Source organism: Lagopus muta, chromosome 11 (assembly GCF_023343835.1).
Source record: "Lagopus muta isolate bLagMut1 chromosome 11, bLagMut1 primary, whole genome shotgun sequence".
Lineage (NCBI taxonomy): Eukaryota > Metazoa > Chordata > Aves > Galliformes > Phasianidae > Lagopus > Lagopus muta.
The window spans coordinates 5,129,116-5,148,140 of record NC_064443.1 but is presented as its reverse complement, the minus strand read 5'-3'; the positions used below and the strand labels follow the sequence as shown (position 1 = coordinate 5,148,140).

Genomic DNA, 19,025 nt, shown 5'->3' with positions numbered 1-19,025 from the left:
ATAATTTTCCTTCGAACAATGAGGTAGAAAGAAATATTCTTAATACAGATAGAATGAAAATGCTTAGGTGCTTGGAAGAGCAATAGTGACATAATAAAGTTCTCCATCATGAACAAAACTCGAGAAACACTTTGATTTTTTAAAACTGCTATAGCTTCTCAGGTCTTGAATCTTCAATTTCAGAAAGTTGTACATTGATTGTTAGAAATTTACCACTAAAATTCTTAAGGTAGTTGTTAGACAACAATGTTTTCGGTCCTGCCCTGTGATCAGCAGGCACGACTGCAAAAAGTGTTATGGCAACGGTCAGCCATCTCCAAAAGCAGAGTATAATTACAACAAGCTTAGAAGAAACATAGATACTAAAAAATATGCATCTTCAACTGTATTATTAGGACAGGAACACTTTCCCATGGAAGTGTAGCACACTTACCTTACTGTAAGGAAGTCATCTGCCTCTGAAGGATGTAGTACATTATAACTTGAAGTTCCTAGTCCTCTCTGATCAGTTTCTTCTGTGAAAGTAAAACAAATTCTAAATTTGTCTACTTTTGATGAGTCTCATAAGACCAAGAAAGTGCATCTGCAAAGCACACAAATACAAGCTGATGTGTAACCCAGAACCACAATCTGTTTAACTGTCATCTTTGTGCCAAGGCTGAGTTTGAATAAGCTTAAAATATATAAAATAATTTGAGGCATTTTGACAGATCATGCAAGAACAAATATATGATATGTCGAGCTTTATTGCCTAGAAAATCAAGTCCCACAGTAATTATCACTCAAAACAAAACTAGAAATTAAAAAGTAATTAAAATGAAGTGTATCCAAATAATATTTTGTTACCAGCAAATATCCTAACTGTACATTAGCAGGTACCGATAACATTATCTTAATGCACATCCATAAGAAGTCATGCATTATTTTTCCTTATTCCAACAAATTATTCCAATAGCTATTCTAGCAAACCAGGGAGAAGAAAAAAAAAAAGTGACATGACCAGTGTGCAGATCTCTTACACAATATATAGAAGTGCTCTGATACTTGATCAGTGCTTATATATGCCACAAGTATGGTATACTATAACTAACTGGCTTCAGATGTCATTTAATTACAGAAAAACAATTTACAGTCACAGACCTACGTGTTAATTACTCAACATTTAGCCTCACAATGTATCAGTCTTAATTACAGAATATATCTCCTACTCACAGAAAGATCAGAGCAAATCAACATGGTATGAATGACAAGAAACATCTGCACTTAACTAGCTGAATAAGTGTGACACAATAAAGAATAAAATTTGCCACTATCACCAAGCAACGATGGATCAATGGAATATTAGGTTTTTACCTAGCTGTATAAACAGGACAGAGAAATTATTACTACTCACCTGTTTCACAGAGCACAGTAATTGCACACCCAATAACACACATGATTTTTTAAGGTCAATGAAAAAAACATTAGGAGACCTTCACAACATTGCTTTCTTTCTTAATGTAGACCAGGTGAGCACTGAGGACAAACACTGGCATTTTTCCATTCATCTGAACTGTAAGCTATGTTCCCATCCTTTACCTCCTAGTGTACTGACCATCACACCTCATTTGGTCCATCAGTCCTCTCTCGACCTGTCACCAGATGGCACTACCACCAAAATGCAGATGCACTCTGCCGCCTCATTACACCGGCAATTTGTCTGCTCCTATTTCGATGACACATGGCATAAATTGTTAAAAAAACTAAAAACAACTTTATAGACAAATCATACGAAACTGGTGACTCAGTGTTCCCCACAAGGACAGATGTAGTGTTGCAACAGATACTAAAGGTAGGAGGAAGCCATGAATCCCTGGTACCTCACTGCACTTCCCTTTAGAGAATTCTATCTAAATACTTGGCAAGTCCCAAGATTTCATCTGTAAATCTAACAAAAACTGTAGGTGTAGCAAAGGGAGAGAAAGTAGTTTTACTGTTTAATGGTGAAAACAAACAGCTAAGTTAAAAGTACTTTGATACCACACACTTTTGGAGTTGACAGCAAAGCACTCTGCACAGTTCAACAGTGCCCAGGTGCAAAGAAATCTCAGGGGCAGCCCTCCAGTCAATGGACTCAGTAAGGCACCGATACAGACAAGACCAGCAGTTTTTAACATGGGGCTACAAACAACACTGCCACTAGATGGAGAAGTTTTCCCCTTCTTGGCTTAACGAGTGCTGCTGCAGCTGAACACCACACCGCCTTTTTTAACCTCCTGCAGCTCTGCAGCAATTTCTCAGCTGTCACAAGGCAACACCATAAATTCCATAAAATCAGGATCTCATCAACGTCAGGAATAAGATTTCATACTTCACCCTGCACCAGCAGTTCAAAGGAAACAAAACATCCTGTACTGGACTACAGATAGCTACCAACAACTGAGAAACAGTAAGAATGCAGAAATTTGTCCAGGCTAAAGTTCTAGACATTAATACAATCACCTCCAAACATGAAGCAGCAGCACAACTAAAATACTATTTTCTAGTGTTCCTTAAAAACCTTCCTTGAGCCAGCTAGAATTGAGGTACAAAAGAGATCTACATCAAAGCTATAAGAAAATTGCTCCAACTGTAATATCCTCAGCCTTCCTGCAGCACCTTGTTCCCTCAGTCCATGTCTCTGCTTGCTCATTACTCAAGTTGCCAGTTATGCTTTTTCTCTCCCATTCAGCCCACAAGCCAGTTCTAGTTGTCATATTATACCTTTGACTGGAAGGGCTGAAGACTTTTTCTGTGCCTTGGATTCCTTTGCTTCTCTAATTCTTGTACAGCTGGGTGCTGGCTGATTCCCTTCAAACAATTTTCTTTGCAGCAGTACTGTGTGTTTTACTCCACCTACCAGGAGAAGGAAATAAATAAATAAATAAATAAATACACTGATTTTTCTGCTTGTTCTGTTTGGGCCACTCAAGTTTTGAGCAATTATTTTCCCATGGCATATGGGAATGAAAAGCACCAGAATTACCTACAAGCCTGCTGAAGAATCCAGCATTAAATGGTCTCCTCAACAATGCATGCTTTAGGAAAACATTGGGGCAGGTGAGGCTTGTGAGAGCTCAAAGAATACTGGGCTTACCCACAAAGCAAACAGCCCTGACAGTGAAGTGAGTAGGACCTCTCCACACAGATGCCTGCAACAGTGCAGTTTCAGGAAGGAAAGCTTTTAATCCCCGTTGCTAAGCTTTACAGCAGCTGTTCACAAGAGAAAGAACTACTGACAAATTTCCATTCCTCAACAACAGCTACTGAGACGCTCAGTCTATCTTACAAACACAAACAGATGCAAAGCTCAGTTCTTCACAAAGCCCACCGTGTCTGAGCAAATACTTATTAATACTAGTTCAATCAAAAAGAAACCCAAGCCATACTAATTGGCATTTGAGATCGTGTAGCATCACCCAATAACTATCCATTAATACATAGAGAGAAAACAGTTACAGTATTCTACTGATAAAATTAACTGTACTATTCAAATGTGCTTAATTTAACAGTAGTTCCATATCTGCTGAATGAAGGATACCCTATTTCCTGTGCACTTCATCTCATGGTTGCCTCTCTGGTATGTATTTTTTCATACATGTCCATAAGAGCTCTAACAAGGTCTCTGTCCTCTAATTAAATTAATTCAACTAGTAAATCGACTAGTAAAAATTAGCAGAGTTGCACAACAGAAAGATGTTTTTGACACCTCTGACCTTCAACTCAGCATAGCCAGAACTTAGCCATAGACTGAAGTTACAAAGTTGTGGGAAGTAACAAGAGGAAGAGATGAAACAAAGATGCACAGCATAAAAACACAGCTGTACAAGTTCCACATCTTCTCAGGACAAAAAGAAAAACAAAGTGAGCATATTCACTGCTACTATTAGCATCCAATGGCCTAAAATAGCTCCTCAATTCACACAGGTTCAGATGACAGTCCCAGTTACATTTCTCTACCTTAAGAATTTTCAGAAACTAAAGCCTTCAGAGTACAAACAGCTAGAATTATTTTAATGGCAATGACAGGCAAGTATCAGATAATCTCATCAGTAACTTTGTAACAGGTGTAGTCACAGCTCCAAGATACATTTGATAACATACCTGTTTGCATTAGACTTACCAACTGACTCTGCATCTCTTTCTGTTGAGGAAGCATCTGGTTTACTAAGCCTTGCTTCTGAGAAAACCTTGTCCTTGGTGTCCCAAAGTTTTAAGGTTATTTTATGATCTCTTAATTTTATTAGAAATTCATTAGTGACATTGACATTTGTATTATGGTTCCACGAGATCCACATCTGGTCATTTTCAAGCCATGGCACAATAGTCTGTTAAAACAAAGATGAACTCCAATAAAGGCTTTCATCAGAACAGAAGTGGTTAAATTCACATGCTGACCACCATCACTACTACTCTCAAAGCGTGCCTTTCTTATGTCTCCAAATCATGCTACATCTTACATGAACCCCCTTGTTGTGTTAGCACACTTTGCTGGATTCAGACAAGCCATTCTTATCAAGCCAATGTCTGACATGAAGACCAGCAATTATGCTATTGCTCAGCAAGACACTGAGCACCAATAGCATAATGGAATACTACAAAAGCTAAAACAGACACTTTAAAAAAAAACAAGTATTAACAAAGGAAAACATGAGCACTACACTAAACAGCATTTCCTATGTCTCTTTTACAAGTCATTCATCTTTCAGCAACACTAGCTACATAGTTAACATAACTGTACTATGAATGGTAAACCTATATGTGTGCATCTAACAACCTGTACATTATACAGATTGTTCACATCCTATTCTTGTGGTATAGACAGGCTACAGACTAAGCTCATTTACACTGTAGCCTACCCACACTATTGTTTGGCTTGTTACATAAGTATGCTTACATGCTACATACTTAAAAGTCAGGTACAGTTGGCAAGGGAAAGATGTGACCATGTTACCTATCATACCTTCAGTACTAGGAATGGTACAGAATTCTTAGGTTGTTCTCTTTGCTGATCAATGAGAGGCAAGGGAGGAGAAAGACTGGGTAGTCAAAAGTACAAGAGATTTTGAACAGCAAATACTTTTTATTTAATTGTTTCACTCTTTCCTACAGGGTATTACTGAACTTGTTCCAGAAAGTTGTTCTACAAAACTGTGCTTTTGCATTAAAAGGTCTGTGAATAAAAAAAAAATCTGGACTTAAGTTCAGTCTTCTCTTCTTATGTAACTTGAGGCATAATTATAGCTCTATATGAATTAACGGACTAATAACAGAACCACCAGTTCTGAATTCTTCCTACTTGCAGGATTTTCACCAAAAAGTGAAAATATGGTAAAAGACAGCTATAGTTTTGTTACTTAATATTAACGAGAACAATGCAACAAGCTTTCAAATGAATAATTGGTCACTGTGACTTAGGTAAACAGAATTAACTCGAGTCACATAAGCTATCTTTACTAGGATTATCCAGATACAGGCTGAGAATGATACACAGTACTTTAAAAGCAACAGTCTCCCACTTCTTTCAGATTATTTCTAAAAAGTCAGTGCTGAAATCATTTCTCAACAAACTAAAATGAATTCAGAACAACACATCCAACATTTAGATTGATGGATTTGAACACAAAGGGTTTATCCAGATGTGTCTAAGCAAGACATCTGCAACATTCTTCAAGTATCTTAAAAAAAAAGAAAAAAAAAAATTATCTTCCTCTCAACAAAGATCAGAAGCATAATTCTCATTCTTTCCCCATCTTTTAATGGAATGTGCACTTGCTTTCAAATTACTACCTTTGAAGTACAAACATACAATTCCAATAATCTACACAAATGTAATTTTATAATTAATATTATAAAAACACTCTAAAAGACAACAACCTCTGATTACAAACCTGGTGATGTAGATTAGGAGCATACATTTCTAATCCTCAATACTTATTTCCAAACCTATGTGTGCAAGTAGGGGCTAAGCAGTTGTTGGAACATACAACTAGAACAATTCGCTCTGGAAAACATCCTCCTGCACCCCATGCATGATGCGTGGGATTACCCAGTCTTACCATATCCCTTACCTTGGAATCAGACTCTGCAAATAGCTTTGCTACCGTCCCAAACACCATCAAATCCATTTTTCTAGGCACGAGATCATCTGGTAAAAGGAAGTACTCAATGTGATAGCAACGCTTCGTTCTTAGTTCATCAGTTGGAGCTCCCTTTCCTCGCCTATTAGGACTGGTTGTCATCTGCTTTTGCTCTGGAGAAAATATGAGAATCATCCAGAAGCGTCAAGTGTGATCAAACATGATAGTTTCATGGGAAACACTGTGCATTGATTAAATAGCAACAGGAGTTAAAAAGTGACAACAGAAAAATGATGACCACAGCTGCAGAACACGAAACCCTTATCCCAGAGCTCAACCAACCACGCAGCCCTTATTTGGGTTTAACTGCCATAAGGGCCCACAAAACGCCAGGAACTGCTCCTTCCACCCTGAAGCATGACCCCATGCCTGCAGCTCCCAAAGCACATGCGTCCTGCCACCCAGACAACAGGCATAAAGCAGAGCTGCCCAGAGGAAAAACCCAAAACCTCCATGCTGCAGGAGATCCATGCCTCATCTGAAAAGCTGCTCCCTTCAGCTAACATGACACTCCTACCCTTAACTACCTAAACTGAGCACATGTGTCAAAAACATCTTTATTTTCACCATTAGACAGTGACTGATAAATAACAGCTAACACTTGAGTAACAGGCTGCTGAGACATTTTCAGGCACCGGTTGCAATGATCCCAGATCACACAGTCTCCTTAACAACCTACCCAGAAAATTCCAAATCAGCTAGCACCTTTTCTAACACTACCTCCTTAAACCACTGAAGACGAGTTTATAGAGCAATAAATAAAGGGTTCACTGGGCCAAGTACTTACTGGCGGCCAAGGCAGGGATAGCGAGCGATACGGTGAGCACGCACGGCACGTGCCGGGTGCCGCTGGGCTGCCTCGCGCCTCCCGCCGGGCTGCTGCCCCGCTCCGAGCTCGCGCAGCTGCTCCCAGCGCCCAGCTCCGCCAACTCCTCTCCACCGCCCTCCTCCATCTCCTCCTCACCCGCTCACTTCTCTAATCCTTACGCTCCTGCTCCGCCGTTGCGCGGCCAGGCAGCCGGTTCACAGCGGGCAGTCCGCAGCCCTCGCTCCCTCGTCCTGCCGGCACCTGCCTGCGAGCCGCCCCCGCTGAGGGCGGAGGAGGACGGGCGGCGCGCTTCGGCCGTCGCCTCGTTACCGCGGCTTGGGTCCGAGCGGCGCTTCGTCGCCAGGAGCCGCCCCGCCTCGCCTGCAGAACGGCCGGGCCTGCTTCGCAGGGCTCCGGTCCACCGCGCTCAGCCCCGGGCGATCGCTGCTGTTTGCAGCGCGAGGTGTGAGAGCAGCCGCTGGCGTTAGCAGATCACTAAGACGCGTGTTTGCTTCCTGCTAATGTGAGGAGCGTAACCATCGCACGGGCTCTGAAATACGGACAAACCTGAGAGATACGATTAGAGATGTATTTAACCCCGTGCTACTGTCGCAGGAAAAGCAGGGCGAGCTCTGAAGCAGGAACCCAGCAGGCGAGGTTTGGCGCTGAGCTGCTCTCAGCTCGCCCACAGCACAGCACAGCCAACCAACCCCCAGGTGTTGCTCAGAGCAGCAAAACCACTACGGGTCAGCTTAACAGTTACAAACCAACTCCAAACTGGACATCTGGGCTTCCTCCACAAACCACAACGCCCCGTTTTTGAGATGGGCTGCTCAATGTTTAAGGTCATTTGGCAGTATTTCATACAAACAAGCCAAAAAAAAAAAAAAAAAAAAGGAAGCAATTCAACTCACAGATCCCTATTCTGTGTTTTTCCACACGACCACATCCCACACCTGATTGCCTGATTGTTGAGCTGATGCCTGAGAAGCAGCAGCAGGGCAGAAACTAAAATGCTAAGGCAATAAAACATAATTGTAATGGAACACCTTCCTAACAGACAAGATCTTCAATGTTTTGGGGAGCATTCCATGGGAAAGAAAGAGTGTATGGATTACTGTACACCATTCCTGTACCTGCCACTGCCTCCACACACGGGTTTTTGCCAATCTCTTTCAGACAGATCCAACAGCAGCACCTGATTTTTTCATACAGAACTGAAAATAACAAAAGACACACCCACAAAAAAGAACTATACTGCAACAGAAAGCACATCAACAATAGTGGTATAGCAAAGTCCTAAGAAGCAATAAGCAAAGATAAGCCCAAATGCAACAGCCAGAGAAAGAAAGAAAAGAATCTGCTTACCTTTAGAAGGCCACAGGTAGGTAGGAATGTCAAGTGAGATACTTCTTGCCTCTTGCCTCCACTGCCAACCCTTAAATGAGGAAGAGGTGGATCCTGGCTCACCCCTCCTGGTCACTCAGGTGCATTGTATTGTATGCACCTGAGCTCCCCTGGATTAGCCCTGCCTTCCCATCAGGGGCTCCATCACTGTTTCATGCTGTGACTTCGCTTTTCTGCTACAGGATCCAACTCTTAAAATAAGTTTGGTTCTCCTTTCACACCTATTCTAGATCAAAGTCCAATTCCTAGATACCAGCCTTCCATTCCAGTCCTCAGAGCCATTTTGCAGCCGTTTTAGGAGGAAAATACTTTTCTGAAGTAATTTAGATACATACTCTGAACAGGACTCACAACCTCGTGGCAGAGGCTCAGATCACGTCTCTGTTACCTGCAGCCTCCACGAGAACTGCAGACCGACTCACTAGCTGCAGGAGCACAAAGCCAGCAGTGCTTCAGCACCGTGAGCCATGCTCTGGTCTCAGTCATGCTATAGGAAATTATTGTGATTTTCCCCCTCCATTTACTCTGAAATAAAATAGAACCATCTCATGAATACCACTGAATAAAAGTTGAAAGCAGCAGACTTCTTTTTCTTTAATTAATGTAGAAGATCCTTAAAACTGCTCCAGATGCTGAATAGCTAAGAAATGTCAAACAACACATCTGGTTGTTCAGAGAGCTGCAGCTGTTTCCTCTGTAGACTACGTAATGTTGTTTCTTCCTCCAAGTGAATTACAGCAAGAGAGTGACCAGAATGTAATTAGCAATGGTATTATCTCAGGACAAAAAAGCAAACTGCAGGTACCTAAGATCTTTCATTAACCTCAGTGGTTTCCAATGAGCTCCACACAAGAGTCTTCAAACTTCTTCCCCATTTGTTGTATATACAGTTTTCTTATGTTCAGAAGCTCACTGAGGTTCCCTAAATTAGTGACACTCCTTCCTGTTTCCATGTAGCTGAACATACAGAACACCTTATTACACAGGTTAGAATTACTCACACTTGTATTAAATGAAAAAAATCTGCAAGCAGGAACAGACTTACATGACAGATAGGGACATTCCATTATGTTTCCCTTCTTTCTCTTACTGTGTTGTGCACACAGGGCTGTTCCAAATACACTGCAAAACAAAAGAGATGACAACGCCTAAGATTTTAGGAATTAGAAGAAATTGAAAGAACATGCCAAGAACAACATCACATCACTAATATTATTTTAGCTCATCTCTGAAGTTCCTTGTAAAAACAACTGTTTCATAAGCACCAAACAATTAAAAAATGATCTATAGCATCACAGTATGACTTTGTTAGAATAGGTCAGAAAAAGCACTAAATTTTCACTTTTCTTCTTGTCAGGAGGAACTCTGGACAACAGAAAATAACTTTTACAGTAATGAAGAGATTTTTGCTGCAAGATGAGTGCCTTTCATGGCCAAACAGTTCTGGCTGTGTGCAGCACGACTCAATGACAGCCCACACAAGTGCTGGGCTTACTGATACCCTGGGGCATGAGACACAAAAGCAAACTGAGCTGATCCCTGGCCCCACCGCATATATAAACTGTGAAATGAAGCATGAGCACAGTTAAATTAAGTGCAAAACATTTTTCTCTGTAAACACAGTTTATATGCCTTTCCTAATCCCACTGTTACCTCATACAATTTAAAACAGCTTTTCATCAATGATGTCGGCAGACTTAAATCTGATTGTGGCACCTATAAATCTCTTAAAGTAAAAATCTCCAGTTAATTAATTCCAAACACAGTGTTTTAATATACTTCTAATTTTCAGCTACTATCACAACGCTGCAGAAACAGTCACTCCACCCAAACCATGCTTTGCCATCAGCTCTTATCTGCAGTTAGGACTCTTTTCACATCCTATCATGCTGAAGTGCGCAATCAGAACTAGAAACAGAAAGTCCTTGAGCACTGGGTAAAATGTTGACATCAGGGCAAGTTCAGAGAATAAGCGGGGGATCAAGCAAACCTTGCCAGGCTTGGGTAAAACCTGAGTCTTGCTGAAGTCAGCAGCAAATACAGCAGCTGTCATTACACTTAGAGTAAGCTTTTCTGTATGACTGGTATCAGTAATGGTGCACTGGAAAAAAGGCTGTGTAGGAATTCATGCTGTTGTTTTATGTTGTAGTTGGCTTTTTTTGTTGTCCATTTGTTTTGTTTTGTTTTGTTTTGTTTTGTTTTCTTGTTGCTGTTGTTTACTGGTTTGCTTATTTACTTTAAAAAAGTTGCAAAAAGAAAGTTCAGTTCTACTGAATCCAAACCCCTGGTTACAGGAAGGGCATTTCTCTGGCCCAGCTGCCTAGTGTTTAAATTATTGGCTTTGACTGTTAGTTTTTTCTTTTCAAAAACATGATGCAAAACAAAAGTGTCCAGCATCAGATTGTTTCTTGAAAAAGCAAATAAGATACAAAGACCAAATGCTTGGGGTTTTTTGCTATTATCTAATATCTGCTTGCTTTCAGAGGTGAAACTCTGTTGGCATCATTCTAACAAGCTCATTTTGCTGATGCAGTGGTAAAACAGAAAGCCAAAGATTCATTGTGCCATTTACACCCTTCGTTCTTTTGAAACAGAAGAATAGCAGATGGGCAATGGGAAATTCAATTAAGGCCCAAATGTTCCCCAGTGTTGCTAACAATGCCTCTCCTCTACCCAGAGATACCACCAAGAAACCCAACTGGCAACTGATGCTGAAGGAAAATTTATGCTGACATGTTTATAGCTTTGTAGGGAGTCTGTCAGACTTTAAAGCAATTATTTCAACCTGATAAATATTTTTACAATTGAAACTAGCTAGGCCAAAACAAGCTTAAATTACGGCGTTGTCTTGCTCCAGGGCCTTTATGCTTTAGGTGGTGTTTGGGATCAGCCCATTTGTTGTGTATGGATAACAGATGTGGATTTCCATAATATCTGCTAAAAGCATTCACAGTTTACGTTCTGTCTTTCCTGTCTCTTTCTTTCCAGCACTGAACATTTGGTGGACCTTAAATAGTGATAAAATAGTTATCAAACTAAGAAAAAGCTTTCTAGGCATACATATCTATGCTACTGAAAATGAATATGTACGTATATGTTAAACATGAAAAAACTTATCAGTTCATCCAGTCACTCCTCACACCAATCAAAAACCTAAGTTACTAATCATATATCAATTCCAACAAGGGGACAATGTCTTTGTATCTTTAAAGATACAAGAATACCCAGAACAAAAACAAACAAAACCAGAAGTGAATCCATAAACTGAACATTAGATTCCTAACTACTGTAAAATCAAAGGCCACACTACTGTTTTGAATCATAAACACACAGAAGATCATTGGTGGATAGAACTCAGCCCTTGGACACAGGAAGCCTGATTCTGTGGAACACTGACTTCCCTGGGAGGAACTCTGGGTCTTGCAACATAAAAACCAAAGTTGTTTCTTCATAGAAACAACTTTGTATGCTGCCAGTCTACCAAGTTAAATGATGAAAAATAGGATCTTTTGTAGAGGACAGTTAACAGACTTTCTTGTAAAAGATGCTTTTTCTCGATTATTCAGTCCGTGAAAGTGGATCACTGTTCTCATCCAACGGCGGGACGTGCAAGCAGTTTCAGAGCTCCCAGGGCACGGGCGGAGCGGGGCGGGGCGGGGCGGGGCGCAGCCGCCACAGCTGCCGGCGGGGCCGCGGCCGGGCAGGATGGTCGGCGGGCGCGATGGAGCCGCCTGAGGGCTGGGACCCGTACGGGCGGCCGGCCCGGCGCACGCAGTGGCTGGTCAGCGCCCTGGCTTACCACTACGGGCTGGACCGCGGCGTGGAGAACGAGATCGTCGTGCTGGCCACCGGGCTGGACCAGTACCTGCAGGAGATCTTCCACCACCTGGACTGCGCCGGGGAGGGCAGGATCCCCGGCGAGGACTTCCGCACGCTGTGCCAGGTGCTGGGGCTGGAGGAGGCGGCGGAGGCGGCGGCCGACCCCGAGGAGTGCGCGGCGCTGTGGGACGGCCTGTCGGCCGAGCTCACCTTCCGCCAGTTCCACGCGCGGCTGTGCGGCTACTTCAGCACCAAGGCGGGCAGCGCCGTGCCGCGCCTGCCGCTGGGCCGCGAGAGCGAGCACATCGAGACGCAGATCCGCCTGCGCAGCCCCCGCCGCCGCCGCCGGCGGGACGCGGCCGGGCCGGGCTCGGGGCGGCGCGGCGGGGAGGCGGCGGAACGGCGGGCGGCCGGGCCGTGCTCGCCGGAGTGCTACGAGGAGATCGTGGCTCTGGAGCGGGCCGAGGACCGCATCGCCAAGCTGGAGGAGGAGAACGGCAGCCTGCGGGAGCTGGTGGAGGACATGCGGGCCGCCCTGCAGAGCAGCGACGCGCGCTGCCTGGCGCTGCAGGTGAGGGTGCGAAGCCCTGCGGCGGCCCCGGGCTGCTGCCGCCCCGGCGACTCGGAGCGAAGCTTCGTTTGCGCTCCCCCTTGGCTCTTCGGGCAGAAATGCTGTAGGCTCACAGCTGTGGCAGCGTTACACATAGGCGACGCTCTGCAAACCGTCGTGCTAAAATTGCAGACGGGTTTAACGAAGCTGTATGCATAATGCTGCTTTTTCCAGTTGCGCAGCAGCCAGCCAGCTCAATAACATTTACACATCGCTGTTTTATAACTCATAGAAGCAGCTTTGGGAGCTTTATACCTGCATAAGCAGTTACTTGTTCATAAATGCTTGAACTCGGAAACATTAGAAGTGTATTTTCTTCAGAGCATGGACATCAGAGCCCAGGGCTGGAACCAGTTCTGCTGGGGACTGATGAACAGCCCCTGGCTCCTGTGCAGGGCCCCAGAAGTTGTGGCCTGTTCCTGCTGTACTGGCTTGAGTGAAACGAGCACATACTTAACAGCAGTTAAATTACTCTGGCGTGAAATAGCACAGAATAGACAGAGCACTCACGGGCTGTTTCCCATTCCTGGTGACTCAAATCAGGATGGATTTAATACTATCACAGCAGCCATGGAATGCTGCTCCATATCTGCCACTTGGCATTAGCTGGCTGGCCACCTTCATAGCGTCCAGTACAGAGGCAAAGGATAGTTTTACTGTTTTCAAATGGGAAGTCAGAGGCAGACATGAATCATAGAATCATAGAATAATTTGAGCTGGAAGGGACCTTCTTTAAAGGTCATGTAGTTCAACTGCCCTGCAATGCACAGGGACACAAATGAAGTCACTAGTCAGAGGTCCCAGGAGGAATCAGGAGCACAAAGGTGAGAGAGGGCTCCAGAACCACTAGCTGCTCTTGGTCTGCTTCTGCTGAGCACAGCTTAAAAAAAAAAAAAAAAAGAAACTTTTTTCCAGAATACTTGCCTTTTGAGCACACACCAACGTGGTGACATTAAAGCTACATAGAAACTGCTGCAAAAAATAATTTTCCTCTTGCATCATTCAAAAATTAAATTTGTAGATACATATTTTAAATCTTTCTTCCAGAGATTGTTTCCTTGTCTCTGTATTGTGCAAAGATAGGCAGTTTGTTACTCACTGATCACCTATATGTTATTGAAGAAAACAAACAAAGACCAATCAAGCCACTTTCAGTCTTGATTAAAATGGCAGTTGTTTTAAAATACATAAATTTGTCCCTGTTTTATGCTCCTGTTCAACATAGGTAGGACTGCGGAAAAGCCACGCTAACCATAAGGAAGAGGGAACCTGTTTTATAGGGAGTAAGAAACTGTTAACACAGAACCACTCCCAGACCAAGTGCCTTCAGAGTGTCCTGAAAGAAGTAGAACTCATCCGGAGCTCCAGGGATGGGCAAATCGAAGAAGCAATTAGATTCAATCAAGAACTAGAACGAGAGCTGAAGAGCTCTCAGGAAGCACTGGTCAGTCTGGAAGACTGCAACCGTAACCTGAAGAGGGAACAAGCAGAAATGAGGAAAAAGGTGGAAGAGGCGAGACAGGCAGTCCGTAACAGTCTTGGCAAAGTGAAGGAGCTAGAAGTGAAAGCTAACGAAGTGCCACGTTTGCAAGTTTACATTCAGCAGCTAGAATCTGAACTGCAGCACTATAGGTAAGTTTGAGTCTGTCAAAAAAGTGGCTATATATTCACAGTATGTAAACACAATTTAACTTGAAAATCACTGCTTCTAACTTAATGAATCCTCAAATACATCTTCTAAAATATAGGCAGAGGGAAATTAGGAGCTACTTAGCAAGGTAGGAATCTGAAAGTGAACCCAGAACATCATTAGAAAGTAAGCCAAAGTATGTCTGCTGATCTATGGAGAGCTGAAGTTACTCCTCACACACAGGGCACTAGCTCTCAATGGTCATACTCAAGAAAACATCAAAAGCAATTCTGAACAGTCTTTCAGTCTGTTTCTAAAACACTTGATTTTTCACCTTCACTAACTAGAATAAATTCAGTAATTTCCCGCTGGCTGTTACACATACAAAACCAGCTGTAATCAGCTTGCTGATGCTCCGCTTACTACTAAAGCTTTTCAACTTGTCACACGAATTGGAGAAAAATACACAGGGCCAACCTCTGGCCATTAAATTCTGTCAGTGAAAAAGTGATGAAGTTACAGCAGAATCTGGAATACTCAAGAAGGGAGAAGTTAAAACACTTCCATTAAAACCACATTATAAAACAGTGAGAGTCTCAAACAAAAAATACATCATCTAACTAGAAAACAGTTTTTGATAGCATAAATAAATATGTTTCCAAAACTAAGAAAGTTGGTCACAAACTTAATGGTGCACTGGTTTTGTTGCTTTTTATCTCAGATAAAACCTGGTTAGTTAAAACTTGGATGGTTTTTTGTTGCTAGCCAGGTAATTCTGCCTGAGCTTCAAATGACCTGTTGAATGAAATGTTTATATTTTTATTGATCTGAAGTAAAGCTAATGCTAGTACTAAGAGTACTAAAACTAGCATTATCATATGTTATCTATTCTGAACTCCTTGTCTCTTCCTAAACTGATACTTCCTCTGTTTGCTTGTGAGAAGAGTTCATAGTGAGTTATTTGTAGCATCATAGCTATTGTGCTGCCTTATGAAGTAAGGAAATTCTAAAAATAATGATTTTATCCGGTGTCTATAAGCATTGTGTACATTAATATCTCTGTGTTTGCGGAAGATAAAAACATTTATTTTAAAGCCTATAGGATTTTAAAAACACCACTGGGTCACGTAATGTCCAGATGACTGTCATTTACAGGAATGTCTGGATGAATGAACCCTTGCTTCTGAAGTAGATGACACTACTTTCTAATCTATCAAGTTCTCCCTGGCATGAGCAGAACAGACTTAAGATGAGTTCTTGTGCTGCAGAATTAATTCTCCAAAGTACGATGAATCATTAAAAACCACCATCAAATAGATGGAGATGAACTACTTAAGGAAAGTAAGAAACTCTAACTGGGACTTGCAGAGCTGGAACTTCTATGGGTTACATCAAAACAAATAGTGGGAGTTACAAAATCCAAATTATATCTTCTTTGTAAGATATTTTCATCTCTAGTAATTTATTTTAAAATTGCATGCTAATTTAAAGTGAATATAAGGTTCAGGAAAGATGCTGGATTGACCATGCAGCTTATTGACCCTAGGACCAGGGCAGCATCCACATGCAAGACCTTTTAGTGGGTCTTGATTCCATGTTAGCCATAAAGCATTTTCATCTCTATGTAATATAGCTCTTGGCATAAACAGCCTAACACTTAATGATGGTTATGACTTCCATGCCTGTGGTCACAGTCTACAATATGTGGAATGCTGCAGTTCCACATATTCCATACAGTGGTACAGAGATGCCCAAAGAACTAGAAAAACAGTAAATAAAGCAATGCAGAGCTGTCTTACTGTGATGATAGAGCTTAACACCAGTGTGTTGTCTACCCTATGCAGCCATTGACATCATAGCTTTTCCCACTCAACTTGCTTGCTTGCAGGTGTGGTGCAGATGTCAGAAACTAATTTTGCTCACAGAAACCAATATTCTGTTGTGCAGAAACCCAAAACCCTTGGGCATAGCTTAGTAGAGATGCAAGGAAGCTTATGCTGAGGGAAAGACAATAAGTTGGCCAAAGCGTGGAGATGGAGAAACAGCTGCTATATCCTACAGGTTTCTCAGACCAGGCAGTTGATTGTAATTTCATTGAAATTGGTAGGTATTTAAGTGTGTTACTACTCCAGTGGGCAGTTCTCTGTGTCCACGTGCCACAAAGTTTGTAAGCATATGAGTGGGATCTAGGTTTGGCAAGAGCTAATGCTGCAGGGTAGTAGCAGAGAGAAGTGAGTGGGGATTTAGTATACTACAGAAAGCATTAAGGCTGCAGATTTGTCTCCTGAGAATTTACCTCAACTGGCTTCATATGACCACTATTTTAGCTCAGGAAAAGTCCAATTTCCTTCAGAGAGGACCATATTCAATAATGAGACTAGTCTATGAGTTTCTTCTGCTCTCCTCTTTATACTTTAATATTTCCAAGGTAAAGAAGAAAATGATTTCTTCTTTAGGTTCCAGTTTTCAAAGCTCTGTAAGTGCTTAGATCCCGCATCTATAGCTTCACTTTAGATTATCTGGCCATCAGTTAGTCCTGGAATCACAATGACCTGAAATTATAAACCCTAAAAGCATTTAAGTACCTGCAAGTGATTAAATATTTTTCTGACTTGGAGTACCTATAAACAATCACCTTTTCTGCCCAGAGATTCACGTGTCTGTAGATCGCATGACAAAAGTTTCTATCAAGGTCTGTTAAATATTTGCTAACTGATGGCTGTATGAATTAAAAACAAGTTGGTCATTTTACAGTTTGCTGCATCAGGGTTTGAAATTTCCCAGTCACGTTGCTAGATTCCTAAACCAACGTAGACCAAAGACTTTCCTTACCCTAAGATGCACACTGTATTCTTCCATGCATGTGTCAGGTTTTAGTCCCCTGTTTTCTCCACTGTTAGAAATTTCTATTAATCTTTAATTATTGTTTAATCCCTACCAATTTAATGAGTCAGCTGAGACAATTCAAAGGTAAATTTTGAGAAAATTCCTTGCTGAAAAGCATGAGTTAAATTCATTTTAGAGCACAAAGACATGTCACAAGAAATTGTATGTCTTATCATGTGGTATTGTAATAAAAATATGTAATTTATTACATCACTATACAGGAAAGTTTAAGAGATTATGCAGGCTACATATTTATGCAGGTCTTCACAGAATCCTATTTTGAACTGGTACACTTGATTCCATTTTCCTAGGTATAAGGCTTGTCATTTGTTATTACTGAAACTCAGCTTCCAGAATGCTGCCATTCCCTCCCAGTTTGGTGTCAGTTGTATATTTGCAAGTTGGAAGCATGAAAGAACATACTGAATGTGGTGCCAGGACAGGCTCTGGCTACCTCTGCTTGATTGATTCTCTTAATCTGAGTGCAAATCACCAACAGCTATTCCTTGAAATCTTTTTTTTTTCCCCACAGTAAATTTTATTCCAGCTCAAGGTGACACCACCCATATATTCTGATATAGCCCTATGGTGCATACCATAGGAATGTCACACAAAAATGCTAGCTACTACTCCTAGTTTTCCATTCAGCCATTTCCCCTGTCAGAGAAGGAAATAAGATTGGTATGACATGAATTGTTCTTGCCAGATACAAATTGGCTCTGTTTTCTATACGACATTGTAGGTGGCTGAAAAATTGATCACTTAATAAAATTTACCATTTTTTTCTCCTTAATAGCATTGGAGGGAATAATAGGATTTAACAGCCTTTTTTTTTTTTTTTCATCCTAGTGTAAGAAGTAAAAGGAAGGGTCATTTTGGATTTACACAGACTTCATAATGGAGATGTTCACAGAAGTTTTATGTTGCTGTGCTAGCCAGCAGGACAGTAATTATATAGGTCAGTGAAAGGGGCCATAAAATACCAAAAATGCTTCCCATATGCATGGTCTGTCTCCCAAATTACTTAATTATCCATCAGCATTTCTATGTGTTAATGAGTAGGAATCTTTTTTACCTGGAATGCAGTGTGGCTTGTTTCTTTTCCTCCCTCTTATCAACGTGAAGATGGAGGCCTCTATAGCATCATCTCCCCCATCTTCCTCTCTAACGAAGTTGTCAGTGTTAATCTTTCTAAATAGTTACACTTTATATTATCCCTATAACAGAAGTCGTTCAATTTTTTCTTTTCTTTTAGCAGACAGTGTCCTGATATTTTCTCTAACTCCCCTGATTATCCTTATCTCTAAACATAGCAAGATGGACCAAACAGACCCAAATCAATAATCCAAGAAAAAGAAAGGAATATGGAAATATTCCTAACCAGTACAGAATCAGTTCTTTTAATTGAATAAAGAAAAGAAAGATCTAGGAAGGAAACCCTATCCACAAAATAAGGTGTAAATAGTAGGTTATGTCCAGTCTGAATGATAATGTACATTTTGCAGTTAGCCATTCTGTTCTTTTATTTAGAAAATTAGACCTTGAATAAAAAGAATCTGGACAACTTTCTACTTGAGTAGCGTCATCAATATCAGCTACTTGCTGATTGTAAGCTGATGTGCATTTTGGGAGTTTATCAGATGGCTCAATTTAAATGGAGCCTGTGAGTGTATACTTGTTGGACTACACAAAAGACTGCATAGAACC

The 19,025-nt window shown here is 41.5% G+C and overlaps 2 protein-coding genes across 15 annotated transcripts in view; one reads left to right on the top strand and one right to left on the bottom strand.

Moving 5' to 3' along the window:
• Positions 1 to 19,025, bottom strand: part of CFAP92 (cilia and flagella associated protein 92 (putative)) — a 65,851-nt gene that overhangs the window by 17,973 nt on the left and 28,853 nt on the right. For 4 of the 11 annotated variants that reach the window (XR_007379351.1, XM_048957713.1, XM_048957714.1 and 1 more), the window contains exons 1-5: positions 6,946 to 7,783; positions 6,090 to 6,271; positions 4,142 to 4,346; positions 2,743 to 2,874; positions 434 to 515 (exon numbers count right to left, since the gene is read on the bottom strand). Coding sequence is in view for 10 of the 11 variants with exons in the window: in XM_048957713.1 (XP_048813670.1) it covers positions 434 to 515; positions 2,743 to 2,874; positions 4,142 to 4,346; positions 6,090 to 6,271; positions 6,946 to 7,111 (767 nt within the window). In the remaining variant the exon portion in view is untranslated. Of the gene's footprint in view, positions 1 to 433; positions 516 to 2,742; positions 2,875 to 4,141; positions 4,347 to 6,089; positions 6,272 to 6,945; positions 7,784 to 8,334; positions 8,405 to 9,418; positions 9,496 to 19,025 lie in introns of those variants that run through there. The other 7 variants (XM_048957717.1, XM_048957712.1, XM_048957715.1 and 4 more) reach the window with 4 other exon arrangements.
• EFCC1 (EF-hand and coiled-coil domain containing 1) overlaps positions 12,034 to 19,025 on the top strand; it is a 48,576-nt gene continuing 41,584 nt past the window's right edge. For all 4 annotated transcript variants that reach the window (XM_048957722.1, XM_048957724.1, XM_048957721.1 and 1 more), the window contains exons 1-2: positions 12,034 to 12,763; positions 14,028 to 14,434. In XM_048957722.1, the coding sequence (XP_048813679.1) occupies positions 12,095 to 12,763; positions 14,028 to 14,434 (1,076 nt within the window). In that variant the 5' untranslated portion in view covers positions 12,034 to 12,094. The remainder of the gene's footprint in view (positions 12,764 to 14,027; positions 14,435 to 19,025) is intronic.